The 12,019-nt window shown below is 42.1% G+C and overlaps 1 protein-coding gene across 1 annotated transcript in view; it reads left to right on the top strand.

Annotated features, from left to right (window-relative positions):
• The window catches only part of Taf1 (TATA-box binding protein associated factor 1), a 323,621-nt gene that overhangs the window by 202,260 nt on the left and 109,342 nt on the right, over nucleotides 1-12,019 (top strand). The window contains exon 22 of the mRNA XM_071676313.1: nucleotides 3,588-3,743. Coding sequence (XP_071532414.1) covers nucleotides 3,588-3,743 — 156 coding nt within the window. The remainder of the gene's footprint in view (nucleotides 1-3,587; nucleotides 3,744-12,019) is intronic.

The raw sequence follows: 12,019 nt of genomic DNA, 5'->3' as shown, positions 1-12,019 counted from the left end.
CACACACACACACACACACACACACACACATACATAAACATGTATACACATGTACATATTCATGCTTGCTCTCATCCATTCCTTGTGCCACCCCACCCTATAGGAAACATCACCACCACCTGCATCAGTGAGGTAGTGCCAGGAAACACAAATAAAGGCCACATCTGCTCACACTCATTCTCTAGCTGTCATATGTTATGCACCAAAATCGTAGCTCCCTATCCACATCCAGGTCCCACAGACCTTTCCATGGTTTACTTTGGATGTTTCACATGTCTTGTTCAGTCCATTGACAGCATGTTGACCCCAGTACAACACATCGTTCCAATTTCCTCTATACCGTGCATGCCATTTCATCCTCTATACCATGCATGCCATATCATCCTCTTGTATGTTCAGGCCCTGATTGCTCAAAATGTTTTTTCACTTCATCCTGCCACCTACATATTTCCTCCACCTCTGACACACATATCCTCTTTGCCAGTCTTTCCTCATTCATTCTTTCCATATGTCTAAACCATTTCAACACACCCTCTTCTGCTATCTCAACCACACTCTTTTTATCACCACATATCTGTCATACCATCTCATTACTTACTAGATCAAACCACCTCACCACATATTGTCCTGAAACACTTCATTTCTAACACATCGTCCCTCCTCCATACAACCATATCTATAGCCTATGCCTCACATCTATATAATATAGTTGGAACTACTATTCCTTCAAACATGCCCATTTTTGCTCTTTGGGATAATGTTCTCCCTTTCCACACATTCTTCATTGTTCCCAGAACCTTTGCCCCCTCCCCCACCCTATGACTCACTTCTGCTTTCATGATTCCATTCACTGCCAAGTCCATTTCCAGATATCGAAAACACTTCACTTCCTCTAATTTTTCTCCATTCAAACCTACATAATAACTAACTAGTCTTTCCGCCCTGCTGAATGTAATAACCGTGCTCTTATTCACATTTACACTCAACTTTCTCCTTTCACACACTTTTCCAGACTCAGTCACCAACTTCTATAGTTTCCCACTCGAATCAGCCATCAGTACTGTATCATCAGCAAACAACAATCGACACTTCCCATGCCCTTTTATCCCTGACAGACTGCATACTCGCCCCTCTCTCCAAAACTCTTGCATTTACATCCCTAACCACACCATCTATAAACAAATTAAAAACCATAGAAACATCAGAACCCCTGTGGCAGACCAACCATCAATGGGAACCAATCACTTTCCTCTCCTCCTGCTCCTATGCATGCCTTATACCCTTGATAAAACTCACTGCTTCTAGCAGCCTACCTCCCCACTATATATTCTTAATACCTCCCATAAAACATCTCTGTCATTCCAATCATATGCCCTCTCCAGATCCATGAATGCCACATACAATTCCATCTGTTTTTCTAAGTACTTTTCACATACATTTTTCAAAGTGCACCTAATCCACACATCCTCTACCATTTCTGAAACCACACTGCTCCTCCCCAATCTGATGCTCTGTACATGCCTTCATTATCTCAATCAATATCCTCCCATACGATTTTCCAGGTTTACTCAACAAACTTATGCCTCTGTAGTTTGAATACTTACCTTCATACCCTTTGCCTTTGTACGGTGGCACTATACATACATTCCACCAATCCTCATGCACTTCACCATGATACATACGTACACTGAATATCCTTACCTACCGATCAACAACACAGTCAGCCCCTGTCTTATTAAACTCAACTGCAGTACCATCCACTTCCACCTCCTTGCCAGCTTTCATCTTTTGCAAGGCTTTCATAACTCTTCACATTTCACCAAACCACACTCCCTGACTCTCACTTTGCACCCCACCCCCAACTGAAACACCCTACATCATCAAACATAATCAACATTCCTTCAGAATACTGCATCTCCTCCTCACTCCACCATTACCTGTTATCACTTCCTCCCTTACCCCCCTTCACCGATGCTCCCATTTGCTCCTGTCTTTTGCATATTATTTACCTCCATCCAAAAGATCTTTTTATTCTCCCTAAAGTTTAATGATACTCTTTCACCCCAACTTTCATTTGTCCTCTTTTTCAACCCTTGCATGTTCCTCTTGTCCTGCTGCTTTCTCTTATACATCGCCTATTCATTTGCACTCCTTCCTTGCAAGTACCGTCCAAATGCCTCTTTTTTGTCTTTCACTAACTGCTTAACTTCTTCATCCCATTACTCACTATCCTTTCTAATCTGCCCACCTCCCACCTTCCTCATGCCACATGCATCACTTGCATGCACCATCACTTCTTCCCTAAATACATCGTATTCCTCACCCACTCCCCTCTCTTCATTTGCTTTCACCTTATGCTGTTCTACACTCAATCTTTCCTGGTTTTCCTTTACATAACTCTCCTATTCAAGCTCGCTTACTCTCACTGCTTTCTTCTTCCTTACATTCTCTCCTCTTTTTTGAAAATCTCTACAAATCTTCACCTTCGCCTCCACATGATAGTGATCAGACATCCCTCCAGCTGCCTCTCTCAGCACATTTACATCCAAAAGTCTCTCTTTTACATGCCTATGAATTAATTATGTGATCCAACAATGCTCTTTGACCATCTCTTCTACTCACCGTCTTATTTTTTCAGCACACAAATGCACGAGCTCTTCACCATTTCCATTCACAACACTGAATACCCCGTGCGCACCAATTTTACCTTTAATTGCCACATTACTCCCTTTCGTATTCAAATCACCCATCACTGACACCTGGTCTCATCCACCAAAACTGCTGACACATTCACTCAGCTGCTCCCAAAACGCTTGCCTCTTATGATCTTTCTTCTCATGACCAGGTGCAAGCATCAATAATTACCCATCTTTTGCCATCCACTTGCAGTTTTACCCACATGAATCTAGAATTTACTTCCTTACACTGTATCACACACACTCCCTCAACTCCTGTTTAAGGAGAAATGCTACTTTTTCCTTGGCTCTTGCCCTCTCACCAATGCCTGACTCTACTCTGAAGACATTTCCAAACCATTCTTCCCCTTTATCCTTAAGCTTCATTTCACTCAGAGCCAGAATATCGTGTTTTTTTCCTCAAACTTACTACATATACCACCTATCTCTCTTTCATCTCACCTTGGTTATATTCGTACACATTCAGACACCCCAATCTGAGCCTTCAAGGAGGATGAGCACTCCATGCTTGACTCCTATTTCCTCTTTTAGAAATTGAAGTACAAGAAGGGGAGGGTTTCTAGCTCCATGCTCCTGTCGCCTTTAGTCACTTTCTATGATACTCGGGGAATACAGAGGCATAATTCATTCCCCGCCTCAGTTTTCAAAGACATTATATATAGCAATGCATATAAGGAGCTTTTATGTTGTCACAGAAGATGCAGTATTAAGGATGCTCTGAGGATAATATTTATCCTAAAAGCTTTATTTTATTTCTCTCACTTTTGGAATTCAGAAAGTTTGAAGGGTAGCTACTGCTCCAGGTATTACTTATTTTTTCTCTCATGTTTGTTTGCCCATTATCTATTTAGTCGTAGTTTTCAAGTCTCATTTCAGTCTTTACTTATGCAGGTCGCCTTTTAAGAATCACACGCACATTCAAGACTCCAGATGGGAAGGAGTACACCAGAACAGAAATTGTACGAAAAACTGCTGTGATTGATACATACATTAAGATAAGAACATCAAAAGACGAGTCATTTATCAAAAGTTTTGCTGGCCAGCTAGGTAAGTTTAATTGATATTGCACTTCACATTATCATGTATTGCAGTTTTTATACCATAATTTTTTTTTGTCTTTTCTCATACTTGATTGCCATTTCCCATGATAGTGAGGTAATGCTAGGAACAGGTGACGAAAAGCTACATCTCACATCCATTCTCTAGCTGTCGTTTGTAAAGCACCATGACTGCTAGAAAATGGATGTGAGCAGATGTGGCCTTTCTTCGTGTTGTTACTAATATTAATGTTACCATTACCTATATGTAATAATCTGTTTGTTCTCTACAGGGAGGGAGTCTTACAATATAACCTTTTATATTTATGTATGATGTTGGCATTATCCAAGTCCCCAGTCAATCTGTTCCAATCTTCTACCATACTTCAAGTATAAAAATATTTCTTTACATACTTATTTACAAGTTTCTTACTTGATTTTATTCACGTCTTCTGGTTGCTCTGCCTTTACAGCTCTCATAGAGCTGTTTACTGTCCACATTGTTGATCTCTTTTAAAGATTTGAAGGTTATCATCAGGTCACCCCTCAGTCTTCTCTCCTCCAAGGTCTTCTGGACCTTAAGAGAGCTGATCCACCCCATCCTTTGCCTTCTCTATCCTTTCTTGCTATCATGTTCCCTTTTAGGAAGAACAAGTAAGAACATACATGTCTTTAGTAAGCTTAATTTCCTCAGCTCAAATAATGTCAGGGGCCCTTTCCTGTATACAGTCCTTGAATTGTGGCTCTTTACCATGTACTGTTAACTCATCTACATTTGAATACATTACTTCCAGTCTGCTATTAACAACTCCTAACACCCTCTCTCCAGTTCTAGTGGGGCTGCTCCATCCTTTCGCCATATGTATTATCTCTAGTTTTTGTCATCTGACTGTCATCTTTGCTTTTCTCTTTCTTTTCCTTTGATTTGTCACATTTGATGAATATTCTTAGTTTTTCCAAGTCCTTTCTGGCTTGATGGCTCCAAGTCAGATGTAAAGTTAACTGGTCGTCCCCTTATGTCATGGTTATAACCACAAATTTTATTCCTTCCCTTTATCAAGGAAATTGCTTCTGGTAGTTCCATAGCTTCCAGCAGTCTTTGAATGCACATTTTTTCTTTTCTTCCCATTCTTCTTTATCTGATGTATGATCATCTTGCAAACCAAAAAGGGATCAGTGATTTATTGGACTCGTCCTGCATGTGGTCACACCTTGAGTGAAGTCACTTTCATCTAGCTGTATCATTGTATGTGTAGCACGAGGATTGCTGTCTCATCAAGGAACTTTTCACCCCAATGAAGTCCATGTTTTTCTCCTTCAGATTGGAGGGCAACCATGAAGCAGCAGGAGTCCTTTAAAAGTGGTCCTAGGGCTTTATTATCAATTCGATTATTGTTGTAGAAAGATGTTTGCATCCATATCATATTATTGAGACTGCTATTCCTTCAAACATGCCCATTTCTAACCTCCCATGTATCATTCTTTTTCCACACTTTATTCAACACTACCAGACCTTTTGCCTCCTCACCCACCCCATCACTGACTTCAGCTTCCATGGTTCTATTCACTGCCGTGTCCACTCCCAGGTATGTAGAACACTTCACTTCATCCAACATTTCTCCATTCAAACTCACACCCAAACTGACTTGTCCCTCAACTCTTCTGAACATAACCTTACTTTTATTCACTATATCCTCCACACACACACCTCCAAACTCAATCACTAACTTCCACAGTTTCTCACTCGTATCTGCCACCAGTGCTGTATCATCAGCAAACAATGACTGACTCACTTCCGAGGCCTTCTCATCCGTTACAGACTGCATGCTCACCCAATTCTTCAAGACTTTTGCATTTACCTCCATCAACACCCCATCCATAAGCGGATTGAACAACTGTGGTGACATTACATGCCCCAGCTGCAGACCAACCTTCTCTTGAAACCAATCATTCTCCTCTCTTCCTACTCATAAACAAGCCTTATACTCTTGATAAAAACTTCTTGCTGCTTTTAGCAGCTTTTCTCCCATGCCATGTATTCTCAAGACCTTCCACAAAGCATCTCCATCATCCCTAACATATGCGTTCTCCAGATCTATAAATGCTACTTACAAATCCATCTGTTTTTCCATGCACTTCTCACAAGTATTCTATGAAGCAAACACCTGATCCTCACATCCTCTACCATTCCTGAAGCCACACTGCTCCTCCTTAATTTGATGCTCTTTACATGTCTTCATCATCTGAATCAATACCGTCCCATACAACTTACCGGGTATACCCAACAAACTTATACCTCTATAGTTTGAGCATTTGCTTTTATCCCCCTTGCCTGTATAGAATTGGACCATACATGAATCATGCCAATCATCAGGCACCTCACCACGAGCAGTAGATACATTGAAAATCCTTTCCAACCAGTCAACAACACAGTCACCCCCGTTCTTAATAGATTCAACTGCAATACCCTACACTTCAGTCTCCGTGCCACATTTCATCTTATGTAAGGCTTTCACCACTTCTTTCTTCACCAAACCACTCTCCATGACTTTCTCACTTTGCATACTACCCTGACCAAAGCACCCTACATCTGCTTCTTTGTTATCAAACACATTTAACAACCCTTCAAAGTACTCAATCCATCTCCTCACTTCATCACTACCTGTTATCATTTCCCCTTTTGCCTCCTTCACCAGTGTTCCCATTTGTTCTCTCTGTCTTTCACTCATCATTTACCTCTTTCCAGAACATCATCTTAGTGTCCCTGAAGTTTACTGGTACTCACTCACCCAATGTCTCATTTGCCCTCTTTTTCAACCCCAGTACCCCTTCCTTTTGACCTCCTGATGCTTTATTATATATATCTTCCAACATATGCACTCCTCCTTTGCAAGTACCACCAAAATGCTATACTTTTCTCTTTTGCTAGCAACTTTGATTCTTCACCCCACCCCTCGCTACCCTTAACAATCTGCACATCTCCCAACTTTTGCATGCCACATGCACCTCTTGCATGTGCTATCATTGCTTCCCTAGATACCTCTCATTTCTACTTCCCCCGCTTCTTTTACTCTCACCTTTTGCCATTTGTACACTCAATTTCTCCTGGTATTTCTTCTCTTGAGTCTCTTCCAAGCTCACTTACTTTCACCTCCCCAACATTGTTTTCTTTTTTTGAAAACCTCTAGAATCCTTTACCCTCGCCTCTATAAGAATGTGATCAGACATCCTACCAGCTGCCTGTCTCAGCATAGTCACATCCAAGAGTTTCTCTTTTACATGCCTATCAATTAATATGTAGTCAAATAAAACCCATTGACCATCTCTCCTACACACAAACGTATACTTATGTATATCTCTTTTTAAACTAAGTGTTCCCAATCACACAACTCTGCAAGCTCTTCACCATTTCCTTTCACAACACTGAATTTCCCACACACACCAGTTATACCCTCCAGTGCCACATTACTCAAATTCGAATTCAAATCACACATCACTGATACCGGGTCTCGTCCACCAAAACTGCTTACACACACACACAGCTGCTCCTAAAACCCTTGCTTCTCATAATCTCTCTTTTCATGACCAGGTGCATAAGCACCAATAATCACCTATCTCTTGCCATCCATTTTCAGTTATACCCACCAGTCTAGAATCTACTTCCGTACACCCTGTCACACACTTCCATTACTGCTTCAGGAGTAGTGTTACTTCTTCTTTTCACCAACCCCTGACTTTACTCCTGAGATATCTCAAAACCATTCTTCCCCTTTACCCTTGAGCTTTGTTTTACTCAGAGCCAGAACATCCAGGTTTCTTTCCTCAAACATACTACCTGTCTCTCCTCATATTGGTTACATCCGCACACATTCAGATACCCCAGTCTGAGCTTGAGAGGAGACTAAGCACTCCTTGCCTCACTCCTTCTGTTTCCTCATTTAGAAATGGAAATACAAGAAGGGGAGGGTTTCCAGCCCCTTGCTTCTGCCCCCTTCAGTCACCTTCTATGACAGGGAATATGGAGGTAGCACCAGGAAACACGGGAAGAAAGGCCACATGGATGTGAGCATATGTAGCCTTTCTTCATTTTTCCTGGCACTACCTTGCTGTCGAAGGTAGCAATGCTGTTCCCTGTGGAACATGTTGGCACTGGGAATGGATGAAGGTGAATAAGAGAGATGTACATAAGTATATGTATGTAAGATGTACATAAGTATATGTATGTAAGTAGGAGAGATGGCCAGAGAGCATTATTGGATTATATGTTAACTGATAAGTATGTGAAAGAGAGACTTTTGGATGTTAATGAAACTGAGAGGGGCAACTAGAGGGATGTCTGATCATTATCTTGTGGAGGTGAAGTTGAAGACTTGTAGAGGTTTTCAGAAAAGGAGAGAGAATATAGGGGTGAAGAGAGTGGTCAGAGAAAGTGAACTTGGAATGGAGACTTGTGTGAGGAAGTACCAGGAGAGATTAAGTGCAAAATGGCAAAAGGTGAGAGCAGATGATGTAAGGGAAGTGGGGGAGGAATGGGATGTATTTAGGGAAGCAGTGATGGCTTGTGCAAAAGATGCTTGTGGCATGAGAATGGTGGGAGGTGGGCAGATTAGAAAGGGTAGTGAGTGGTGGGATGAGGAAGTAAGATTATTAGTGAAAGAGAAGAGAGAAGCATTTGGATAATTTTTGCAAGGAAGTAGTGTGAATGACTTGGAGATGTATAAAAGAAAGAGGCAGGAGGTCAAGAGAAAGGTGCAAGAGGTGAAAAAGAGGGCAAATGAAAGTTTGGGTGAGAGAGTATCATAAATTTTAGGGAGGATAGAATGATGTTTTGGAAGGAGATAAATAAAGTGCGTAACACAAGAGAACAAATGGGAACATCTGTGAAGGGGGCTAATGGGGAGGTAATAACAAGTATTGGTGAAGTGAGAAGGAGATGGAGTGAGTATTTTGAAGGTTTGTTGAATGTGTTTGATGATAGAGTGGCAGATGTAGTGTGTTTTGGTCGAGGTGGTGTGCGAGGTGAGAGGGTCAGGGAGAATGGTTTGGTGAATAGAGAAGAGGTTGAGAGAGTATTACGGAAGATGAAAGCTGGCAAGGCCAGTAGGTTTGGATGGTATTGCAGTGGAATTCAATAAAACAGGTGGTGACTGTGTTGTTGACTGGTTGGTAAGGATATGGTATGGTTCATGGTGAAGTGCGTGAGGATTGGCAGAACGCATGCATAGTGCCATTGTACAAAGGCAAAAGGGGATAAAGATGAGTGCTCAAATTACAGAGGTATAAGTTTGTTGAGTATTCCTGGGAAATCATATGGGAGGGTATTGATTGAGAGGGTAAAGGCATGTACAGAGCATCAGATTGGGGAAGAACAGTGTGGTTTCAGAAGTGGTAGAGGATGTGTGGATCAGGTGTTTGCGAGAAATTCTTAGAAAAACAGATGGATTTGTATGTAGCATTTATGGATCTAGAGAAGGCATATGATAGAGTTGATAGGGATGCTTTGTGGAAGTTATTAAGAGTATATGGTGTGGGAGATAAGTTGCTAGAAGCAGTGAAAAGTTTTTATCGAGGATGTAAGGCATGTGCACGAGTAGGAAGAGAGGAAAGTGATTGGTTCCCAGTGGATGTCGGTTTGTGGCAGGGTTGCGTGATGTCTCCATGGTTGTTTAATTTGTTTATGGATGGGGTGGTTAGGGAGGTGAATGCAAGAGTTTTGGAGAGAGGGGCAAGTATGCAGCCTGTTGTAGATGAGAGGGCTTAGGAAGTGAGTCAGTTGTTGTTTGCTGATGATACAGTGCTGGTGGCTGATTTGGGAGAGAAACTGAGGAAGCTGGTGACTGAGTTTGGTAAAGTGTGTGAAAGAAGAAAGTTGAGAGTATATGTGAGTAAGAGCAAGGTTATTAGGTTCAGCAGGGTTGAGGGACAAGCTAATTGGGAGGTAAGTTTGAATGGGGGAAAGCTGGAGTGAGTGAAGTGTTTTGGATATCTGGGAGTGGATTTGGCAGCAGATGGAACCATGAAAGCAGAAGTGAGTCACATGGTGGGGGAGGGGGTGAAGGTTCTGGGAGCATTGAAGAATGTGTGGAAGGTGAGAACGTTATCTTGGAGAGCAAAATTGGGTATGTTTGAAGGAATGGTGGTTCCAATAATGTTATATGGTTGTGAGGCATGGGTTGTGGATAAGGTTGTGCAGAGGAGGGTGGATGTGTTGGAAATGAAATGTTTGAGGACAATATGTGGTGTGAGGTGGTTTGATTAAGTAATGAAAGGGTAAGAGAGATGTGTGGTAATAAAAAGAGTGTGGTTGAGAGAGTAGAGGAGGGTACATTGAAATGGTTTGGTCACTTGGAGAGAATGAGTGAGGAAAGATTGACAAAGAGGATGTGTGTGTTAGAGATGGAGGGAACAAGGAGAAGTGAGAGACCAAATTGGAAGTGGAAGGGTTAAGTGAAAAAGATTTTGAACGATCAGGACCTGAAGATACAGGAGATTGAAAGGTGTGCAAGGAATAAAGTGAATTGAAATGATATGATATTCTGGGGTCGACGTGCTGTCAATGGATTGAACCAGGGTATGCGAAGCATCTGGGGTAAAAACCATGGAAGGTTTTGTGGGGCCTGGATGTGGAAAGGGAGCTGTGGTTTTGGTGCATTACACATGATAGCTAGGACTGAGTGTAAACGAATGTGGCCTTTGTTGTCTTTTCGTAGTGCTACCTTGCACGTGCATGGGGGAGGAGGGTGCTGTTTCATGTGTGGTATGGGGTGGTGATGGGAATGGATGAAGGCAGCAAGTATGAATATGTACATGTGTATATATGTATATATCTGTGTATGTTTATGTTGAAATATTTTTTTTTTTTTTTTTTTTTATACTTTGTCGCTGTCTCCCGCGTTTGCGAGGTAGCGCAAGGAAACAGACGAAAGAAATGCCCCCCCCCCCCATACACATGTACATACACACGTCCACACACGCAAATATACATACCTACACAGCTTTCCATGGTTTACTTCAGACGCTTCACATGCCTTGCTTCAATCCACTGACAGCACGTCAACCCCTGTATACCACATGACTCCAATTCACTCTATTTCTTGCCCTCCTTTCACCCTCCTGCATGTTCAGGCCCCGATCACACAAAATCTTTTTCACTCCATCTTTCCACCTCCAATTTGGTCTCCCTCTTCTCCTCGTTCCCTCCACCTCCGACACATATATCCTCTTGGTCAATCTCTCCTCACTCATTCTCTCCATGTGCCCAAACCATTTCAAAACACCCTCTTCTGCTCTCTCAACCACGCTCTTTTTATTTCCACACATCTCTCTTACCCTTACGTTACTTACTCGATCAAACCACCTCACACCACACATTGTCCTCAAACATCTCATTTCCAGCACATCCATCCTCCTGCGCACATCTCTATCCATAGCCCACGCCTCGCAACCATACAACATTGTTGGAACCACTATTCCCTCAAACATACCCATTTTTGCTTTCCGAGATAGTGTTCTCGACTTCCACACATTTTTCAAGGCTCCCAAAATTTTCGCCCCCTCCCCCACCCTATGATCCACTTCCGCTTCCATGGTTCCATCCGCTGACAGATCCACTCCCAGATATCTAAAACACTTCACTTCCTCCAGTTTTTCTCCATTCAAACTCACCTCCCAATTGACTTGACCCTCACCCCTACTGTACCTAATAACCTTGCTCTTATTCACATTTACTCTCAACTTTCTTCTTCCACACACTTTACCAAACTCAGTCACCAGCTTCTGCAGTTTCTCACATGAATCAGCCACCAGCGCTGTATCATCAGCGAACAACAACTGACTCACTTCCCAAGCTCTCTCATCCCCAACAGACTTCATACTTGCCCCTCTTTCCAGGACTCTTGCATTTACCTCCCTTACAACCCCATCCATAAACAAATTAAACAACCATGGAGACATCACACACCCCTGCCGCAAACCTACATTCACTGAGAACCAATCACTTTCCTCTCTTCCTACACGTACACATGCCTTACATCCTCGATAAAAACTTTTCACTGCTTCTAACAACTTGCCTCCCACACCATATATTCTTAATACCTTCCACAGAGCATCTCTATCAACTCTATCATATGCCTTCTCCAGATCCATAAATGCTACATACAAATCCATTTGCTTTTCTAAGTATTTCTCACATACATTCTTCAAAGCAAACACCTGATCCACACATCCTCTACCACTTCTGAAACCGCACTGCTCTTCCCCAATCTGATGCTCTGTACATGCCTTCAC

The sequence above is a fragment of the Panulirus ornatus genome, chromosome 1, assembly GCF_036320965.1.
Source record: "Panulirus ornatus isolate Po-2019 chromosome 1, ASM3632096v1, whole genome shotgun sequence".
NCBI classification, from domain to species: domain Eukaryota; kingdom Metazoa; phylum Arthropoda; class Malacostraca; order Decapoda; family Palinuridae; genus Panulirus; species Panulirus ornatus.
Note: the sequence above shows the minus strand (reverse complement) of the source record. Positions and strands in the feature narration are given on the sequence as shown.